We start from the raw sequence: 22,843 nt of genomic DNA, 5'->3' as shown, positions 1-22,843 counted from the left end.
GCCCAGACCTCAAACTGCAGCCATGATTTATCCAGCACTTTCATGGCTCAGAAGCAAGTTTTACACCAAAAATTTCCTACCTAGTCACAGAATAATGTGTTGATCTTATACTGGGAAGTCTGTTTCTTTTCTTAAGAATATAATTTCCCTTCTCTTAAATAATGTTAATATGTATCAACTCATTTAATAACTTATTTACTACATATGTAAAGTGTCTACATTTTTAATTCACAAATTAGCCATTTTAGGAAACAATTTTACACCACTTGACCCTCTTCTACTTCACAGTAAGAATATTAACTCACTAAGATGCATTTGGAATTTAAAACCTTCCACTAGTTTTAATTGCTGTTTGCACCCTAATACTTTTATCAGAATCTCCATCGAAGTTCTGCCGAATAATATCAGTGATGTTAGAAAATAACTCACCAAAACATATGGGAAGGAAAATCTCTGTTGTGGAAAGACACAACCTTTCCTTTTTATAAACATAGCTCAACAGAAATTCATCTAATTGTTGTATTAGTACAACATCACATTTAGAGCTGTAAAACAAAATTTTACTTAGATCTTTACAAAAAAGTACATGCACAGCTGGAGACGTCGTATTTTCTAAGAATATCATTACAGATGCTCCTTGTGAAATCACCAGAAGATCAAGCTTAGACCTATAGTGAACACCAATGATACTCCTACACATCCTTTCCTATTTAGACTAGGAAAAGGGAAATTGGGAAAAATGACCTTAAGAATTTTCACAGATTTCTGCTTTTAAAGCCAGTTCTACCAAAATGCATTCAATCCCTTAATATACAAAAGAAAAAGCTCCAAGTTCTGTTTTCCATCACTTTTATGTTTCATATCAAAGAGGTGTGATTGTATTAAACAAACCCTCATCACCTCTTGGAGGCTGCAAAACAGTGCAGTACTGTGAAAAAAAAAGTCTATTTTGAACTTTCTTCTCACAGGACATTCCAGCTCACCATGCACATTATCTTCCTCTGGCCTGCAATATGCTTTGGAGTGGAAGTTAAGGTGCTGGTCTTGATGCAGAACACCCTAATATGTTCAGGATACCTGGAAGATTGTCCACCCTCATACCAGCACAGAGGCAAGAATCGGCTGAGGTACTGGAGTTTTCTCTTCCCCAATTTAAATGGGATGCTCCTGGCACATCTTGCGAGTGCCATCACTCTGCAGATCGCTTTACAGCTGCACTCAGGGAGAACTCCAGGTCTGCAGACACTGAACATCCTGTTCTCCTAAGATGTTTGATACTACAAAGCATGATGGTTTTGTTTAAATCTTCACTATTAAATGGGTCAGGAATGACTTATTTTGGTTATGTTCAAAACAGCTGCCAAACAGCAATTAAAAATGCTGAAATATGCTATACTGATTACATCACAGAATTTTAGTTTTATCAAGATTTATCATTTAACCTCCATATTTTTAAGAAATTTTGCTTAACAAATACGCACATGCTGTGACACTAAACAATCAAGCTGTGTTTATTCTAGATGCATATTAAGTCTAATACTAAACAGTCTCCAAATGTGTTCTTATATTTTGAAGAGAATCCCAAAGATTCTTTGGCACTACAGTAAAACACCATCACTGTCTTCCTCAGACTGCAAACGTTCAGTGTAGTTTCCATATTTTCAAAATCCATCCACTAATTTCCAGGCACATAAATATTTTGGTTGATAAAAATCTCTGCCTTCTAGGGAAACTAAGAACATACAAGTCAGAATAAAAAGTTACTTCCAAGTTGACCATTCTTCATGTTGCTGGCAAGTCATTCAAACTCCACTCAATGTTTCTAAACTTACAGAGCTTGTTTTACTACAATCAGTAAGCCAAGCTGGAAAAAAAAAAAAAAGGTTTAGTGGAAATATTAAAACATGTTAAGTCTAAGCCTGTAACAATGCTCACAGATACGCTATGCTACAGCCATTGCCACCAATCAGGTGCAATTTCTCTCTTTTTTCTAGTGTATCACATTAAAATATTAAAACCATCTGATCAAAATAAGTGACCAATAAAAAAATGTTTCAGAAAACAACACGGCATATTTAATACTCGACAAACAAGATATCCACTCTCCAGCTCCCATTCTACTTGCCCAGACCCTTTATAATAACTGTTAATCCTGTTGCTGGTAATGTCAAACCAGCACATAGCAGATTTTATATATATATATATATATATATATATATATATATATATATATATATATATATATGTATGTGTATTTGAAAGGGAAAAGCACATTTGCTGCTGATTACTAACACCTTGTAATGCAAGCCACCTGATAGTTTCCTCCTTCACAATCAATGTTTTCAGCCACAAGATACAAAGTTAAAGTAATTTATCTGTGACCCCTCAAAGCACAAAGTAAAGCAAAAAATTCCCTATTTTAAATTTATTATCATTTAAGAAAAATTGGATGCTTCACAAGCTCTAAACCAGTTCATTTTCACCCTTACCCCAAATATCAAATGATGTCATGCAAGATGTACTGGCTAAACTGGTTTAACTGCTACAGGCTGGATGCACTGTTTAGATTTTCTTGTGATAAATTATTCTGCAGCAATGAAATCAATTCAGTTAGTCTCAAACAACTATTTCCATCTGCTTTGTTAAAGCTTGGACTTATATTACTTTTACATGCACAACTTCCTACTTTACTTAGTGTAGCGACATCATAATGACCGGGAACAGATTTTGCTTCTCTTATGAATTCAGTCAATAGCACGGAACAACTGGAGCAGAGTAAGGAAGTCTGATGTGCATAGTTCATCCCGAACAATGCGCTGGCTACACTTCCCTCCGCATTGTACACACATTTTCCACTATTTCCACTTCTCCTTCCCAGAAAGTTTACTAAACCTGACTACCTATTGAGCACTCAGTTCATGAAGAACACACAGAAGAAACTCTCGACACAGTAGCACTCTCTGAAAGTCACCTATGCCACTTCCTCCCTTGGCCTGAAGCAGCTAGTGAGAACGATGCAATGCACATCTTTTCCCAAGGTACGTGCTGTTTCCAGAGGTACTAAACATCACCCGTACTGGGAATAAAAAGCCAGGCCTGGTTCTTTGCTCTAGGTATAACCTCAGAATTAACTTAATTTTGCTTATTGTCTGCTGCACCAGTGCTTTTATCTCCCCCGACTTGAGCATCACCTATTTCACAGAAAAATGTCAGGGCTGGAGAGGGGAAGGGGCAGGAAGAACATAAAAACAAGCAGATACCCACAGTAATATGATAAATTTAGTCTGCATATTCTCAGACATATAGCCTCACCTTACCACCACTTGTCCAGAATATAGAAGACAGCGAAGGAGCTCAGGGAAAAAGGAGGATTCAGGCCTTCAAGAGAAAGGCATGGAAGCAGCCAAAAAAAGAAAACTAACACAATGTTATGTATTCAAATGATATTAAATTGCCAGGAACTGAGAATACTAATGAGGACAAAATCTGAGAGGGAAGTAAGCAGTCAGGAGACAGGCAAAAAAAAAAAAAAAAGCTACATACTAGAGACCAGTATCACACAGTGGGTCAGAAATCTAGTAAATGCTGTCGGTAGTGAGCAAAACAGGAACAGTGAGCAACACAAACTTTCAATTGCATGGAAACCACAGAAAAGGGCAATTTTAAGCTTTTCACATATACGCACACAGACACATCACTTTTTTTTCTTGTTCTTTGCATATTTCACCTGGAACTCAAATATCAACTTTAAATTGCCCTAACTAGGGATAAACTTAAAAGCGCCGCGGGTCCACGGACTGTGACCCTCTCTCGAGAAGCCTGTGCTGGCCACTGCAGAAAAGAACTTCCATAACGCGAAACACACCTACGTACGTAACTATGAGCAGAGGCTGAACCTACATAAAAGCAAATTCAAACTATAAGCAAGGAAAACTTACAATTACTAAGCCACAAATGAGACTCTCAATGAAAAAACTTTATGAAATATGTAACTGTAGATTTGTATTACACCAGGTTCTTTGAAGCTCAGACACATTTGTGAAAAGACATTACAGAGGAAGCATATATAAAGTATTGGGACTTGGATTCAATTACACTTTATAGAGCAACTCATTATCAACTAAACAGACATAATTCTTTGCATGATAAAGCAACTTACACACCCTACTTGCAGTACAGAGGAACTGTATTTTTTTTCCTTTAAACTTATTTATCATACAAATAAACTCTTCAGAATTTCTACAAGATAAATTAACAGTTTGAGGTGGTAATTAGTAAACTATCTAAAACTCAGGCATCAACAACTCACATGCACACTCCCTTTCTTGGGGCCCAAAGGCAGTCACAGCAGGCAGAATGACATGCAGTTATGCAGCAGTGGACGACAAGTGCACACGAAATCCGTGACTAGGGACAGGATTTGGGTAGGTATCCACCAGCGGCCGTGCCACCTCCAGCAGCTCTTCTTGTTCCTTCCTACCCCAATGCCCAGCCTTCAGCACATTCATACAGCGCTAAATGGGGCTGCAGGCTGAACCAAATTAAAAACCTAAACTACATTTTAAACCCACACGTTTTGTTTATTATTTTGAGCACTCTATAGACACAGAGAGGTATGCTACTTGCCCAACACAAGATGCAGAGGAGTGGTGCAAACGCTATGCTTGTCCAACTGCACCCATCGACGGGACACAGCCTCTTCTGACAGTTCTCATCAATTTAAAGTTGCTCTCTCCACGTATCACTACCAGTAAGGCTAAAACTGATTACAGATGTATCATCCGCAAGTAAGAGAAGACTAAATACACCAAGAGGTGATCTGTAACACCACAGCTTTCCAGCTCAGTACTGCAGGTAGGTGAGCCTGCACCACACCTGGTCCCCTTGGCAAGGCTGTCACTGCTGCTTTCCTTCAGGATGCAGAGATTAAGTCATTTTTCTCTCTAAAGGGAATGCCTTCCCTCCTCCTGAAGCCTGATAGCCCTGCCTGAGTACTATTTTCATTTACACAGTGTCCATAAGGTCATCAAAGAACAGTAATTAGTCATAAGGGAAAAAAAAAAAAACAGGGACATGAAAGCAGACACTCAAAATACCATATGTGATTCAATCCTAAAGGGCTTAACTCCACACTTCTATTACTACTTCTGAAATGGTTATTTCACTCATCAAAAATTGTTCATCTAGTACAGCTGTACACAGAATAAGTGAACCTGCACATAATTCAAAAATCAAGATGTGCAATTTTCCACTGTGCATTCTTCACATACCTCCTAAATCTAACGTGATCACTCACTGAAGAATGGTATCCAACACTGCTCTCTGCACATTAAAATTAAGCTAACTACATACTATTAAACATTTTCCTTACTACTTGAAATCGTCTCAAGAAAGCACACCCATACATTAAAACAATTAAAATTGTTTTGCACACTAAATAAATATATGCTCATGATGTCAACTTTTTTTAAAAGTTAGCAATAATCTGATATCTGTGATCTTGTAAACGTAACACATTTCTCAAAGAAAGTAAAGTACTCCAATAAACCTTCAAAGGCAAAACTTTTTTTGTTTTGTTTTCACACAGACAGTTCTGTAAGTTCTTGCAAATTAGCAAGTTCGTAATATCACCCAGAATCAGCTGTGTGCAGCCTAATATATCTCCAGTAGATTTCTGAGATAATGCTGTATTCTCAGTGTTGCTATGTCGATATATGCAGAGACCCTTTTCCTCACATCTCCAGTGGAGGTGGCCATCAGCGCAAGATTTCCGCAACTAAAGGGACTTGTGTGTGTATTTTGGACTGCTGTACCCTCACCGACAGAGGGTGAGGGCAATCCAGAGAAGTTCAGGACACCTTAAGCTGCATAAAAATATTGAGCACTTCACAGTGTGCCCAGCATGGCAGAGCATTAAGCCCATAAAAACCAAAATAAAAACATTACATACAGTCAATATTCTAAAGGACTGAAAAGGATATTGGGAAAAACTAGATTGTTAATCAATCGATCTGCTGGAAGATATAACCCACAAGATGTTAATATTTGTATCCATAAAAACAACTACCAGGTCTATTTTAAATCACCTCTTTTTATGTGTTTGCCACACAGTATATAAACACCAGTGTGTAGATTTTTCTAAAACAAAACCAAACCAAATTGCTCTGACAGTAAATAAGTTTTAGCTATTATTTTATGAAATAGAGATTTATGTTTAAGAAAGTGAGGCTTTATTTAATGACCTTCTAATCTTGAAATGTAATCTCTCAGTCACTGTGACAAACTTGCACTAAAACACCTTTGCTCCTCCTCATTTCAATGGCTATTATTTAGCAGGAAGGTACATTTGCAAAGTCGATTGTGATGTTTCCAAGCAAAACATCTTGTGTTGGTAAATATTTATGTCACGATTGATTAAAACGGTGGTAAGAGAACTGGCATCTTCACAGCCAGGCATTCTAAACAATATTTAGGTAGTTGGTGTTTTTGACCTCCAAGTCAAATACCATCGCTACGAGCAGCATACTGTGGCTGCCCTTCCTTCGGGAACAAAATCCTGTCCATACATTTGCCCTAAATCATTTTACATCGTTGAATTCACACGGAAGGTGTCGTTCAAAGTGCGGGGGTAGGGAGGATGTGCAAAAATAACACCACAAAGAAAAAAAAAAAGCCAAAAGCACCACAGGAGAATCCACCGGACGGGAGCAGGGAACAAGCCTGAAAACGTAGTGCCTCCTTTATGAAAGCAACGCAACTGCATGACGGTGCAGGATCCAGGCCGAGGGCTGAGCGGGCGCTACACATGGCCAGCGCTGCCCGCCGACCCGCGCTAGGCCCGCCCGGCAGCGGGTTCTGTAAATAACCCTCAGAGGAGGGTTAATTAAAAATGGCGAGCAGCGTGGCTGCCTGCATACAATGAGCGGCCGGGCCGCGCCGCCCCGCACGGCCCCGGGCAGGGCAGGGCTGGACCCACCGCCCAGCCCGCCGGCGGGAGCGGGGACGCCGAGGGGGGCCGGGCCGGGCTAGGCCCCACCGCTCCGGGGCCGGGCAGCCCTCGGGACAGCGGCGGCTCTTCCCCCCGAAACACCGAACCGTCGCCCCAAATCACAACTACTTTCAGACGAAGCGCCGGGCCCCCGCGCCCCTGCCGCCCCCCCCCGGTCACCTCCCAACGGCGGCTCGCACTCCCCGCCAGGCCGAAGGTCCGGGCTCCCGTCCGCACGCCTGGCCGCGGGGGAGCGGGTCCCCTTTTGTAACAGCGCTTCCCCTGCACCCTCCCCCTCCCGCGACGCAAATTCCTGCAGAGCCCCCCGGGCCGCCCACCCCGGCCCCGCACCGCAACTTTCCCCGGCGACCCCCGCTCCCGCCGAGGCACCGCTGGGCAACGCACCCCGAGCCCCGGAGGGGCGACTCCGGCAGCCGGGAGGAACAGGGAGGGCCGGGCGCGTGTTTACCGCGGAGGGAGAATGGGATCTGCCCGGCGAGGACGCGGCGCCCGGGAGCCCCGGAGCCGGCAGCACGGCAGGGGACGAGGGGGAGAAACTCTCCTCAGAGTTGAGGACGCGGGGCCCTGCCCGGGCCCGCCTTTACCTTCCATCTCCATGTCCTCGGGCTCGCTCAGCTGCTGCTCCCCGGGCTTCTGGTGCTGCTGCTGCTGCTGATGGTGGTTCATCTCGGGCTGGGGCTGGGGCTCGGGCTCGGCGGCGGCCTGGGCCTTTCCCGCGGGGGGCTGCAGGCCTGTGTCGGGAGGGGAAGGGGCGGAGGAGCGGCGGGGCCTGGGCAGCGGCCGGGACTGGGCACCCGCCTCGGGGGGCTGCGGCTGGGCTCCGGCGGGCAGGGAGCGGGCAGCCGGAGGAGGCAGCGAGACGCGCACGTATTTGCTCGCTATTCGCCCAATCTCGGCGGCGGCACCCGGTCGGGGGAAAGGGGGTGGGGAGGAGGGACCGGCCGGGGGTGGCGGCTTCCCCGGGGGCCGGAGGGGAGGGGACCGGGAGGAGGGGAAGGGGGGGACGGGAGACCAGGAGTCAGGGCCCGGCGGCGGCGCCCGGCGCTTCCCCCTCCCCCGGCGAGGTGTCCCCGGCGCTGCGAAGTCAGGGAGGCGCCGCGGGGCCCCTCCTCTGCCCTCCCGCCCCCCCCAGCGCCCCGGCACAGCCGCTGGCCGACGCCCGGCTCGCTGCTCCCGGCCCGCAGGCCGCCCCCGTTGCCTGTGCCCCGGCGCGCTGCTGCCGCTCCGCCGCCGCCAGCGCTCTCTGTCTCAAAATGGCGGCTGCGGTAAACGCCGTGAAATGTCACATCCGCATGAGGGGCAGCCCAGCGAGCCGGGGAGGGGGAGGCAGCGCCGCGGCCGCCCCGGGAACAGCAGCCGCCGCCGCCACAGGAGGCCGGAGGGGCGGGGCCTGGGGGGCCGGGCCCGGGCGCCGCCGCGGCCTCTCCGCAGCGCAGGCCGCCGCCACCTGCGCGCAGCTCGGGCGCAGCGGCCGATGGGCCCCGCGCAGCCGCCGCTGCCCGAGCCACGGGGCCGCTGCGGCCGAGACGCGCGCCTCACGATCCTCCGGCCGCTCCCGCTCCACCTGACGCAGGCCCGGGGCCGCGACTCAACGGGGAGCGACCCCCGAGCTGCCCGGCCCCGAGAGGCTCGGGGGCAGCGGGGCCTGGCGAGGGGCTGCGGGCCGGGCCCGGCCCGGCACCCCAGGCGCCGCGGAGGCTCAGGGCAGCCGCTGGGCTCAGTCTGGGCCTTGGGTGCTTCCGTGCTCACGGCGGGCACGGTTTCGCCCTTGCGCTCACACCCGGGCGTGTGTGGTGGGCTTGGGGCTCGTGGTGGGCTCGGGGCCCGGCCCTTACTGTGCTGTGCTCCGGCCGCGGGGCCCCGGCACAGCTGGGACGGGGACGGTGTCCCAGGCGGGCCCTGCCTGACAGGGCACCCCCTGCCCCGTGTCCCTGCGCTGCCGGGCTTGTAGGGGCAAGGGCAGGCAGGTAAAGAACGTATTTGTATGACCTGTGGAAAGAGGAGAGAGAAATCTGCAAACAAGCCTCTTCCTTGCCGGGATGCCACTATTTTTATGATTGTCATATGGAGGAGGTAGTCCCTCCTGGGGAAGTGTCCTATCTGTTTTCCTCTGATGGAAGGACAAGGCAGGAGTGTGGGTGAACAAATTAACACCTGGCTGGTCCAGTTTGGGGTTGGAGGAACAAAGGAAGCAATTTCACTTAGGGATGAAGTAGCTGGAAGACTCTGGGGAGTTGCATTAAACAGCCCAGTATTTACTTCACTGTGTTTGGCAACCTAGGCAGCAGGATAGTGTCTGAAGGGGGGGGCTCAGTACTGCAGAGCTGTGCCTCCTGAAGGGACTGAAAATGGACCTGAGCAGACAGTGCTGCCCAGACTGCAAGTGGAGAAGTTATCTGAAAGTTTATTTAGTTTTCTAGTTTATAAAATGAGCAAATCAAAGCCAATCTGGGGGGCAAGTCCAGCCTGTCTGGGCTCCAGCTGGCCCCTTCTCAGTAACATGAGAGTCTGCAGGGGCAGAAAATAATTTCCAAGTATGAAGCCCTACCTGAAGTAGTAAAACTACAGGGTTAGAAGGAGGAAAAATAAGGGAAGTTGAGGATATTCGTGGGAAGATCAGGTATTAAAAACAGTTAATTTGACAGTTTGCCTTCCAAAAAGTGCATTCTGAGTTTCCCTGTTGTTCCTCGTAATTCACAAAAGCTGTTTTAAAGAAAAATTATTTACAAACATGGAAGAGGTTTGTTGCTATTGACCCAGGCAAAAACACGACAAATCTGCTAAACTTGGATTTACAGTATCTTGGCAAAAGAGGGGGATTAGAGCAGAGGTTTGAACAGAGATTGATGCACATATCTTTAGTTTCTTAATGTCCTAAACTATTAAAATTCCCCACTGCCAGTCTTTCCCTATAATTAGTTCCCAGAACAATTGCTCTTTCCTAATGACATCCATTCCAACCTCCTAAATCATACACAGGTTTATACTCATCCCTCTGTCCTCCCTCCACAAGCAATCCCAGGACAGGACAAACCAGTGTGTCACAACAAGAAGGTGGCTACGGGTTATTACCTGAATCTTCAGCCACAAACGCTGGGTCTATGGGCAAGGAACGACTGAGGAAAACAATTTCACTGCTGCGAAGAGCGAGTCCCTAAAGTTAATCATAAGCTGATGTTATCATAAGCATTAAAGATATTATTTTATATACAAAAACTTATCTGAGCTTTGGTTCATTTTAAAGTAGCTTATTTTCCAAAATTGTTGTTTTCTGGTGCTGTCTTAGAGGAGCAGAAGTCATACAAAATGCATCTGTACAAATCCTTGAATGTGGAAGGAGCAGTGTGGAAGAGAGAGGCAGGAATTTTCCTGTCCATAACTGGACACAGGAACAATGTATCATGCGTTTGTTATATTCCTAATTTAAGTGAACTTTATATTTCTAGAGTCCAGCTACAACACAGACTGAAGTGTCTTATGATGTTTTGGGAAAATGTGTAAAAATGTGTCATTTATACTGTGTGAAAATACTTGTGAATAAAAAAAAAAAATATTGAAAATTGATTCAGGTACTTATATTTAAGAGGGAAGTAATTTCAAGTATGTATATATAATAATCTCAAATGCATTTCTGAAATAATTAGATTGTAGGCATTTTATACCATCAGACAGTGATTGTAGCACTGTGATTTGATTGTTTCTAGATAGGAAATAGAAATATGAATTGCCAAACAAGGGAAGTCCAGATCTCAACCTATGCTAACGTTGTATCCCAACTACCTGAAGAATACCTCTGCTGAATATTTCTGGTGCATTGCTACTCCCTCCTGAAACTTTCTGCTGTTCACCTTTCTCTGGTACAAGACACAGAAGCTCTGTCCTTTGAAGGAAAGGACGGTCCCCTTCTGTATAACCGCCTGGCTGTATCACTGCTGCCAGCGTTCCACCCAGCCTCTACTCCAGCACCGATATCCAACCATTTATTTATCCAGCTGTTCCGTAAATGCCTTCTGTTTTCTTAATAAATCCCTTTCTGCACTGCACGCTCCATCCTCGACAGCCACATCCCTCTGCAAGTGATTCCGTCTGCTGTAGTTCTGATGGCAAATTCCTTGTGCAGGAGAGTCGGGAAACCCCCCGACACAGGTTACTGATATTTAAAAAGAAATAAGAATAAAGATCATGAGGGGGAACGTGATGAATATAGTCCATGTATCCATTCCTATGGCTTTTATTCTTGTCATTTCCCGCTCCTTCATTTTGTACACCCACTTATTGAATCTTGTCTAAATTTAGGCCTCTGTCCTGTCAACTAATCTGGTCCCTCTTGGCCCTTGTGCCCACACAAAGCTCTGGGGAACCTGGTGAAGCTGTACCTGAGCAAAGGATTTCCTCCTCTGGATCGCCATGTGTGTGAGGAGGCCAAGGAGATCCCTTGCTGTGTGCTCTCAGGGCAATGGGGCTATGGGACCTGCTGCAGCCTCCTGACATTCCCTCCACATTAGTCATCCTCAGGAGAGGTGACATTAAAGACGTGCTGTCAGCACTGTCACCTTTAAAATGCCATTGAAGAAATGGGCTTCATTTTGTGAGGCTGACTTGCTCCTGAGCATCCCTGAAATTTAAAAATAAAGCCAACTCAGGCTATTTATTTTTAAAACACTCGCAAGCCAGTGTTCCTCTCCTGGCGAGCCCCGTGTTTCCTCTGCTTTTCTGTCCTCCAGGTGAGAGATGCTTCCTGTGGAGGAGGCTCGCTCTGCGAAACCCTGTCCTCAGCAGGGCCCGATGGCCACCGCGGGGAAAACGGTAGCAGGGAACTGCAGAAAACTGGGCTGAAGGAAAAGAGGAGGATGCTGAGTCCATCCTCTGCCCCACGGCAGAATCAGCTGCACCAGGAGTGTTTCTGCCAGCCCCGCTTATTTCCTCCCTGCTCCTCAGCTGCTCAGGAAATCTTCATTCCTGCCTGGCTCCGTGTGCTGCCCTGGCTTCAGCACAGATGTCCTCTCCCGGCCAGTCTCTGCACTTACTGCCAGCATCACTCATGATGCTCCATAATGCGTGCTGGTAGGCGTGCCTATAATTAAGGAAATTTATGGCCATGTAATGACAGAAGAGCAATTGACACCAGCACACGCCCTTAATATAGATGCACTAAACCAGCAAAACTGGGGTTGCCACTTGTGCAGCTTACTCTCCTGTGTTTCTGGATGAACATACGTTAATGCAGACGTGCCTCTGCCAGCACTGTGCCTCAACCCAAGGGGTTTACACTGGTGGGACTGTGCCCACAGTTACACCAGGCTGCCTTCCCCACTCTGACAGCCTCCTCTGGCCTCTCACAGTTCTCCTCCTTCATCCCATGTCTATGGTTGAGGATGCTTAGTACTATAGTGATAAAACCAGTTAAAATCTTGTTGCCGGAAGCGCTCTGTTCCCTTGTTCATGGTCCTTCTGATGCTTTGCCCCATTGCTAGTGCTGCCTGGCTTGCTTTGCACCTAAAGACTGAAAAGGCAGAAAATGTTGTTAAAGGCACAAAATTAGATGGAAAACCTAGGTAATTTGTTTGGCTGCGATGTATGTATTTAGCTATAAAAACTTGTTGCACAAGTAGTGGGGTGGATGGAGTTTCATGCACTCTAAATGTATTTTCCACATTTTCTAACCCTCAACATCCCACAGTAACCCCAGAGTTTCATGGCTTTTCTTTCTACAAAGTGACAAATAGCTCCAAATAACTCCAGTCTCTCTGAGGAGGGCTGGAACAAATGGCTTCTGAAAATCCTTCCCAACTGAAATAATTCTGTGGTTCTTTAATGACCGAGCAATTTTCACAAAGTTTGCAGGTATTTATTAGCTCGGTCTTCTACCCCTTTATCGTTTTTTTTGCTGAGAGTGACAGACAGGCACACAGTGCAATAGCCTAAGCTCTTGTTTCCTCAGCAAAAAGGGGTAAAATACATAATATACAAATCTTTCAGGAATGTTTTCATTTATCTTTAATTGAACAAACATTATATTTTAAGGAGAGATATAAATCAGTATTCCTTAATGATAAAAGGTGTTAAATCCATTATGACTGAATGCATCCCATAGTTCAAAGCTTTACATGATTTAAAGTAGATCTTTGAGCAGTTTTCCAAAGCCACACCTTTCACACAAATTTCATGGAGAGTCAAGACATCTAATTTCATAGCTATTAAAAAATGATTACGTTTAATTCTCACAATAAACCCAAGCCTGTTTTGCTAAAAAGTTGTATGTTTGCATCTGAGCTGCTAAGTAGTAACCCAGTCTCTGTTTACCATCTTTGTAAAGACCAATGATTCCTTTTCCTCATCAAATTTTGTTGAACACAGTAAACTATGAAGTCAAGTGTTACAGTGATATACATCCAAAGTAAAAAGGGAATGGAAGGTACTTCACTGGTCCATCTTTTTCTGTACAACTGTAATTAATCAGCTAAGGGTGGCTGTAAGAGTGGTGTCTCACTCTGAGTGGAAGGCAGAAGGTAAAGCTGAAGAGTATCTTTGCAATTAGGTGTACTTGCAACAGCCTTTTTAAAAATAAACATATTATTAGTGGAAGATAAGGACTGCCAGTAAGAAAACTGATGCCTGCCATGCAGCACGTGTCGTCCTGCTAAAGCACTTGGACCTGCAGAGGTTCTCAAAATGCCTGAAATGTGGTGTTTGAATAATCTGCACATCTCCTCCTCTGGAAGGGAGGTGAGGTGTTGAAGATCACCAGATTTACAAATGGGCAGCAAAAGATGGAGTGACTTCTTGTGCACCAGAATGTGAGCTGTGACAACATTAAAGCAGAAGTGAGTTATGTGGTCTTTTTTAGAAAAAATGATCATTTGTTCTGGCCATCCCTGTATCACACATCCAAGGGAAGGTGGCACAGAGTAGTGGGATGAAAGTTAGGTGACTTCTTCAGGCATGGCATAGCAATTGATCACCCTGCTGCAGATTTTCTCTTCTTTAAATGTCTTGACTTTTGACATCAACTGCATTTTCCTTATCTCCTTCTTCCTCAGAAGAAAATCCTGCCTCCACAAATCTTTCCTTCTTTCAGGAGTCCGCATTAATGATGACAGAGAGATCTGCCACCCATTCTTCTTCACCCTGGTCTTCACTTTATCCTGGCGGCTTAACAAACGGTGCAAACAGGGCAGGGATGATGTTATGGCTACATTGAGTCTTTATCTGTTATATTAGAATTATCTGTCATGTATTAAGGGGTAGATTTGATTTCTTTTCAATGTGTTAATTACAATCTGGCAGAGTTCAGTACAAACGTAGGAACTGATCCTGCAACTTGATCAGCCCAGGTGAACCCAATGGAGTCAGTGGAGTCTGCATGAATGGATCGGATTCCAGTATTGGATTCTTGTAAACTGTTTCACAAGCAAACATCACAAAATCCTTAGTCACAAAATGACTAAATAAAACACGGCAACTGAGACCTGAAGTTGACATTTTTACTTCAAATGAATGTTACAGCATTGGCTGAATTAATCCATTTGTTTTAAGCGACAGAGAAAAGATCCTAGAGAGGTCATGAATTAAAACAAGTGAAATCAATAACAGAAATGAACTTTTTAAAGGCAAACTTGGGACAATCCACCTTTTGCATTGCAGTGAATAGAACCAGGTCTTAGAAGACATGACTCTTTCTATCACTTTCAAATGAGAGCCCTTGTCTCTCAGGGAGCTCTGTGCAGACAGATCCAAGAACCAAGGCAGTGTCCTTCAGTGTCTTGAGTTTTGATTTCAGGTCCGAAATTCCCAGTAAAATGGACAAAAGTCTTTCCCCCGCCCCGCCTTTTTCTTTTGTGTGTGTGTGTGAAAGGAATATCAGAATTATGAAGCTTCATTGTTTCTACACAAGAAACTGCTGTTGTGAAAACCCTCTGGCTTTTGATACAGATGCGACTGCTGAATTTTTCCCAGAGTAAGTTGTCTCTTAAGTATTATTAGAAATTTGAGATCGGTAGGAAGAAGAAGAAGAAATTTGATTAGGAACTCCTGCCCTCTGATTGTTCAGATGTCAGCCTGTTTGTCATTGTCACTCTCCTGGTTTCCCTGTGCTATCTGCCAGCTAGCAACACTGGAGAGGTCAAAGTGCAAGCAAGCCAAAAACCCAGGCTGGAATAAAAAAAGGTATTTTCAGCCTTTCTTCGTAAAAACTATAAGAAACAAATGAGATGCCTTTTGTTTTTTTTTTTTTCCTCTTTAAGATACTTTTCAGAGGCATTTGTGAACAGCAATGATTGCTGCAGATATTTGAGCAGAGACAGAGAATTAACTGCTAGAAAACTGCTCCTCCATGTAGGGTCGGAGGAGGAGGAGTGTCTGACCACGGCAAAGCCAGAGTTGTGCAGAATGTTGCAGAGAGGAGGAAGATACCAATTAGAGTAATAGAAAGAGCAGGGCTGGAAGCACAGAGATAAACATCTGGAAGGCTCCCGGGGGCAATTGCATTTGAAGACTTAAAAATAGGAAGGATGAATTTAACCGGGATCCTGAAATGGAACTGAAACTGATAGAGATGTTTGTGGGCAGAATCACATAATTGCACTTGCTATTATCAGCAGTAGTTTACATTCAGAGTTGTTTAGGAAGTTGGACTTTTAAAGAACACAGGAGGAGAACTGACAATAAAGTGTGGGAGGCAAGATGAGAACATGAATTAACATTTCCACAGTGGTGAAGTCAAAGCCAAACGTAGCATGTGGCTACCTTTATTTGTTCTCAATATTTAGCAATGAATATTAATTATATTTAATACAAGCTGGTTTGTTATTTGAATATGAAACTCACTTAAACATTCAGTTGGTGCTAACATCACAGCATTAAATCATGTCCTTGTTTCAGCATGCCTTGCTTTCTGGGCAACCCCTCCTATGTTCACTGTAGTGGAAGTGAAGTGGCCTTTCACTCAGGGCACATTTTGGCTGAGCTTGTTTTTTAGCAAGAATAAGCCATTTAATTATTTTGAGAAAATTTTGGGGAAAAAATCTTTTGGGCAATTTTAGATATATTGTATTTGAAATACTTCTGACACATGGTGTGATCAGTAGTAGTAGGACGTGGGGAAGAAAGACAATTAAAGGTTTAATTTTTCAGACATGCTGTGTTTGGAAACTGATAATTTTTAAAACTAGCCTCCGGTCAGAATTTACTTCTTGGACTGGGATCCTTAAGATAATTTTCAATAAGTTTTCGTTTGACCCTTGATGTCTGCAGTTGCTGCCTTAAGCAGAGAGCAGGATTCCTATGGTCATCACTTATCCTTTTCACCAAGCATATGTATATTTAATATCCTGTATCATTTCTTCCTGTCTGTACCTGGCAAGGGGAGTCCATGCAGAATCATCACTGCTTTGCCAATGCTCAAGGCTGTTGCCTGAAGTGATATGGTGTATGTAGGAACCTGCTTTGACATGTGATTTCCCTGTCTTCTCTGAAGGAGACTTCAGTCTTTGGCAGATGGCTGCTGCTGGTACTTATTATGCTTCTTGCTTCCTTCCTCAAGGTGCCTTGATACTTTCAATAAGTTTTTCTTTAATATCTTCTACAAAAGTGTTAATTTTGTGCTTCTACATGCCCTATGGGATTGCTTTTTCATATTTCCATCCATAAGCCCAATACAATATCACCATCAAACTGAAGGATTCTGCCAAGGGTTAGCCATGGGCTCATCTGGATGCTTCTGTCATGACAGAGAAGAGGGATTCATCTTCACTAATAGGATTTCATGCTTCTGAGTAGCTTCAAGGAAAACAGTCCCAGAGGTCCTTCACAGCAGAAGCTGAAGGAGCAAAAGTCATCTTTCAACACAGACCAAGTCCCAAGAGGCTGGAATATTTCAAGATCTTGTCAGGAGCTTTCTAACAAAGGCAAACCTTTTACCTCTGGCCTCTGATCAGAACAAGCAGAAGATTTTGAGTGATGTGCAGCTGGGTTTCAAATCTGAGAAGAACTGCAGCTGCAAGTGAAGAAGGACCGACACTCTGATTTGATGACTCTTTGGTGATTTAGTCATCAGAACCCAAAGCTTAAAGCACTGACCTTCCCCAACACACACAGGAAGAAGTACATCCAAGGAGTCAGGCTCCTTGATGTAAAAATGCCAACAAGTTTTACCTAAACTGAATTACTCCAAGGCAGACTCTTAAGACTTTGTTATGAGGTCATATGGCAATGGGTATTTTTGAAACCTCCTACAACTAAAAGACCTGTTCTAGAGTATATGGGGTCTGCCACTGCTAACTTCGTTAGAACCACTTATTTTCTGGTTTCTTAAATACTTTCTTGGTAACATCAAGTGAGTTTTATGCATCATCAATGGCTTAATTACCTATGTTCCTGAACAATAATTTATACCAATGTCACACAGTCCCAGAAATAATATACAGCAAAGGTCAGGATGCCTAAAGATGTCACTACTGTTAGTCACCTTTCCCATCCTTTTGCCAGATGTCACTACCTTCAAAAGCAAGGAGACCTTTCTGTGAATTAGCCCTGGGTCTGCTGCTGTTCTGTATTAAGGCCAACCCAGACCAGAGTTATTTTCCTTCAGTATATTGGGCTGACAGTGGCAATCTGGGACCTGATTCATCAGAGGATTAGATGTCTCTGCCTTGGAGAACAGTAAGGCTGAAGGCACTGTAACCTCAGACTGCTGATTTTAATCTACAGTCCCAAGTGTGCTGAAGCTTGGTTAAGCATCAGATACTGATGGTGATGGAGAAGTGCTGGGCTACGTGACAGGTGCTAGAGGCCAGGTAGATAGTTGGCCTGATTTTGTTGGGCTGTGGAAACCTCACACCTACTGATAAGCTATTTTTGAACTCTGCCAGGCAAGAGGTTGAGGACATTCCCAATCCTCTTCTGGTCCAATGGAAGAGATGGAAGACTGAAGGAGTCATCTTATATATACATCAGCTGGACAGCAGAGTAACATGGAGGAGGACCTCCTGGAACCTGGATAAACCCTAGGTGACTTTTAGGGGTTGCAAGAACAGCCACTGATTTTAGGAGTCAGTGGCTGAGTGGAGGGAGCTACAGCTGAGTGTGGTGAAGGGAAGGGAAATGCCAAGGGCAGGTGGAAGTCCTGGCAAGGAGGCGTGGAGTAGCACAGAGAGGGGCTCCTGAGAGCACGGAAGCCCAGGTGCGTACCTGGATCCTGTGACAGATGCAGCTCTGAAGAGGGACACAGTCCTTTGGCGTGCATGTCACGTTGCAGTACAACAGCACATACCTCCTTGATGGGTTTCTACATTATGGTGTGGTCTGAGGCAATGCAAGGAACTGCTGTTTCACAGGGACACATGCAAACACAAGCTCTTTATGCAATGCTTGTGCTCCCACCCTCACCCTCTCCTCTTGCTCTGTCTTGCACAGCTCAGGTTCGTTACTTTGGAAAAAAAGATATTATTTTGGAAAAAAATATTTCATTATTTTGGAAAAAAACAAAAAAAATACCCCCCCACACACACAAAAAACCCCATCAAAACAAAAAAACACTGTTTTGGGGGTGGGGTGGGGAAAGTGCCATTTTATAATTGTCAGGAAGGCCAGAATTTTCAAAGCTTAATTCTTCAGAGCATTTTGAAAATTTCCCCCTAGTAAATATCACATGAGGATAAGGAAACTGGAGGGAGATGGGCTGATTCAGAGTTATTTCTCAGGATATGAGACTTTGAGGAAGAGAAACAGCAATAACCCGCATGAAGGAGAAAGTCCTATTGGTCCTCACGTTGTCGTTCTCCCTGTTCTTCTGGCTCCATCAGCTCTCTGCCCGTCCCTGCCCAGAGCAGCTTCCTCATTCTTTCCCTGTCATGTTTGAATCCACCTCTCTCCTTTTCCAAAAGACAGAATGTGAAGCGGCTCGGTCGACGAAATAACAAATCTCATGTTTCCTAATGCCCGGCAAATGCTGCCAGAGCCCATCTGAGTGTCCCAGGCCGGGGGATCCCTCGGGGTCACCAGCCTGTGCCATCTCGATACTAAAGGAATTAAGTCTTTCCACAGATCTTTCTGTAGAAAATCTTGGTTTTGTTTATTTTCCTAGATTGATGGCATGTGATTCTTTTTGCCTTATTTATAGAGAGATTATTTGGCCACATGATTAACTGACACAACAACAAATTACATGCGTATTGTAGTAATGAGGTGTTTGTGTACAGAAAAATTACCATAGAAATTATATTAAGTAGGCTCATCTGAGTGAAACAGGGGAAAACAGAGGAAGACGGGCTTTTAGAGCAGTACGAGTATGGACCACATCTTCCCATATAGATCTTTCATCTTGCTTTGCATTAGCAGATGCAGAGATTTTTTTTTTAAAAAAAAAAAACACATTTGGTGACATTTTTTAAAAAATTGTAGTTTATTAAGTGCTCATGAATGGCATTTCTTTCATCAAACAATGACATGAATAAACTCCCCATGGCCTGTATTTGTTGCCAAATGCTTTTACTATGCAAAAGACACTTGAATAGGGATGTTACAAAGGAAAGGTGTTTGTGTGGTGTTTTGTATCCAGCAGCCTGGTGTTGCCTCTGCCGCTTGGGAGAGTTCATTAACCCTTACACTGAAAAAAATATGTGTAGTTATTGCAGAGGTCCTGCAGGAACTGCTCCCAAGAAATAAAAGGCTTCAAATATCAATGGCTTCCCTGCTACAAAGTGTAAATCTTTCCTTGAAGGACTGGATAGCCTTAATGGTTGAATCTGGGAAGCGGAAAAATAGGTTAAGTGAAAGAAGCACAACAGGATAAAAGTTACCGGTGGGTAATCTCATTTTGTCTCAGAGGTATTTTGTTGCAGAAAGGCAAAATGGTTCTGCAATATTTCTGGAATTCACAAATTCAGACTACCTATCCCCACTCCAAAAATAATTTGCTGCAAGTTTTGTCACCATGTTAGCACGTTGGTGTTGAGCTGGAAGAAATGTCAGCCAATTGGAGAACAGAGGGAACGGGGCAGCAAGATCAAGAAAACAAAGAGTTCTGTGATTTGTGTCCCACCCTAATAGAAAAGGTTGGCACCAAAGTAACTATGCTAAGTCTGATTTTTCATTACGGATTTAAAACTGGTTCCTGAAACTTTACACTGTTGTACACCAGCCAGGACAATACATCTGTATAGGCACGCTATTGCTGTCAGCAGTGCTAGGAAGCAGAAGGAAAGGCAGTTGTTATGGTCACCAAAAATATAAGTACAAAATTAAGGTTAAACAAAGATGCTGAAAACTGATAAAGGGAACCAAAATGATTCCTTGAACATATTCTCTGAATATCTTGGTCTTTCATGGACGGTGCAGCCTGGAATAACTCCCAAACAGAAGCAGACATCAGTTATTTCCCCACCAGCAGCTCGTCCTTTGGGGAGAGCGCATAGGACAGCAATGGGTGAATGCAGGTCCCTCCCCGGAGCTACAGGTTAGTGCAGTAACAAAATTACAAAGATAACGTAGTTAACATGCTTTAGACTTTGCCAGCTGAAATCCTCAGCTCCTGTAAACAGAACAGTTTGGTGCAGTCAGTAGATGTGCATCAGTTCAGTTGCTGGAGGATTCAGGGCTGTTCTGCACCGCCGAGTTTGCACCTTGCAGATCTCAGGTGACACCGCGTTTCTGGAGAAGCACAAGAAAGGGAAAAACAATGTGCCATAAACCGCGGTTGTGTTGAGCCAGCCGCATCAGGTGACTTTCCACGTGGCCTTTACGATGGCCATAAACCAAACCTGCATCGCCTGCCCGTGCCGCGCTCAGAAGAAATACAAACATCTTTACTGCAAAGCAAGGCCTGGCCACTCCTATTTTCATTATATTTTACATATGATCTGTTCCCCGAGAGCTTTAAAAGGGCGAGTTATGCTAGGACTGGTGGAGACCCAGCTGTTGGGGGTATTATTTTGGCGATTGGAGGATAGGGCCTCCCCGTGTGTGCAGTGCCCGGGATGAACTGGGAGCACTGGGAAGGGCTGGATGCTTTGGCCACTGCACGCACTCAGCACAGCTGCAGAAGGGCCATGGGCAGCCTGTTAGGAAAAGATTGCCATTTAGCTTATAAAAGCAAAGCTAGTCCCCAGGTTGGACATGTGGCACCACTTGGGGTTGCCTGGGACAGAGCTCAGGTGTGCCAACCTGCTTTTAATGGCAAGAAAGTGCCCTCTGCATTGTTGCTCCGGTGTCTGTGCTGGGGTCAGGCTGTGCCCTGCACAGTTTTCATTTTTCACAGAGAAACAGGGAGATTAGCTCCCAAATGAATAAATCCAGAGTGCTCCACGTGTCAGTCTGTTAGAGTGCTGTATGGGGGGGAACCCACCAGGTCTCCCCAAATCTAAAAGCTGAAAGCAGAGCACAGCTGTGCTGTCAGACATCAGGGAATCTGCACAGGAGAACGTGCAGAAACCAACTCTCATCATTTCTGCTGTTTGTACAGCCCTATTTATAAGCAATATTTCTTCCTTTTGTAGGGTCCTTAGCACTAATGGACTATATTTTAACAAGATTCTTGTCTGTCTTCCCTTATTTCTCAATGGGTTGCCACGCTGAGAGAGCAAAGCAGCCTTCTCTATTCCCTTCCCTCCTTCTCCCCTGGGGATCTCTCCCTCCCCAAATTGCAGGCAGATTGAGACGTCTGGCATCCAGAGAAGTGGGAAAACAAGCAACTCTCCCACAGTCCCAATTGCACTTTTTACCTCCTGTGAGACCAGCGATGGGCTGTGGCACGGCTGGGATGGGACATGCAGGGACGTCACTTCAGCGTGACACTGGGAATTTTGTCCCTGTGCCCGTATGAAGAGACACGTGCTTTTACATTCTCATTCTGGCTCACGTGCGGGAGGTTAGACTTCTGAAAACCTGTCTGCTTTAACTTTTTTTTTTCCTCCTATTTTACAGGCTGTGACACAGTGAATTAAACTTCTAGAAAAAAAGGCTGTGGACGTTTTTTGTAGCTTTCAATGGTTCAGATGAGGCGAGCAATCAAAGGGCAAGGCAGAGGCATGCCTTTTCTCTGCCTGTTATAAACAGTCAAACTCAGACTTTGCACTATGTGGAAGGCCGCGTTATAAACAAGCACGGCTACTATCAAGTTACCATCCTGAGGCTGATTTATATAAACTGCCTTCTGAGCTCTGATTAGGCTCAAAAAATCATGTGCTGTGCAGGCAGACCAGATTGCTGGAATAAAATTTTCAATGACACCTCTAATTATTCAGGTGCCTACTAGTGAGAAATTTCTGTTTCAGGAAAGTTGCCTGCAGTTTCTTACATGTTTTAGGAGGAGCATAGTTAAGCAAATGGAGATGGACTGTTGTTTTTCTTTAATGAGATTATATCTCTATATGTGCTCTATATTCAAGGAGCAGTAACTTCAGTTTGGTAAATTGCTGGAGGGACAAATAAACATATTGGAATGCTAAGGTAGTATGCAAGGGGCTACATCAGGTCTTTTTAACTTATGCTATAGAAGGAGTATTTACAGCTAGTGAAATCCAAAGAGTTTTCAGGAATACCTTCTGAGGTCACATTCTGGGCTTTCAATGAACCTGCATGCTTTATACTTCACTATAAAAAGTCTTACTATCAAAGCATATGATAAAAAGACCACTATTTCTTCCACTCAACAATTCAGAAATCACACAAGCCCTTGATTAATAGACTTGTCTTCTGCTCCTTCCCCTCCTTCCCTAAAGATTTTTGCAGCAAAGACTCCCTCCTTATTTATGTGAAGGGACAGACTATCTATGGCCGAGAATATATTAACTCCTGCCTTTTCAAATGGCAGCGCAGCGAGGCTGGGGGCACAAGAAT

The 22,843-nt window shown here is 44.6% G+C and overlaps 1 protein-coding gene across 1 annotated transcript in view; it reads right to left on the bottom strand.

Annotated features, from left to right (window-relative positions):
* USP7 (ubiquitin specific peptidase 7) overlaps positions 1 to 8,256 on the bottom strand; it is a 69,256-nt gene extending 61,000 nt beyond the window's left edge. The window contains exon 1 of the mRNA XM_082064585.1: positions 7,594 to 8,256. Coding sequence (XP_081920711.1) covers positions 7,594 to 7,675 — 82 coding nt within the window. The 5' untranslated portion in view covers positions 7,676 to 8,256. The remainder of the gene's footprint in view (positions 1 to 7,593) is intronic.
* Positions 8,257 to 22,843: the final 14,587 nt, after the last annotated feature.

This window comes from Streptopelia decaocto (assembly GCF_964273445.1).
Source record: "Streptopelia decaocto genome assembly, chromosome: 13".
Lineage (NCBI taxonomy): Eukaryota > Metazoa > Chordata > Aves > Columbiformes > Columbidae > Streptopelia > Streptopelia decaocto.
Note: the sequence above shows the minus strand (reverse complement) of the source record. Positions and strands in the feature narration are given on the sequence as shown.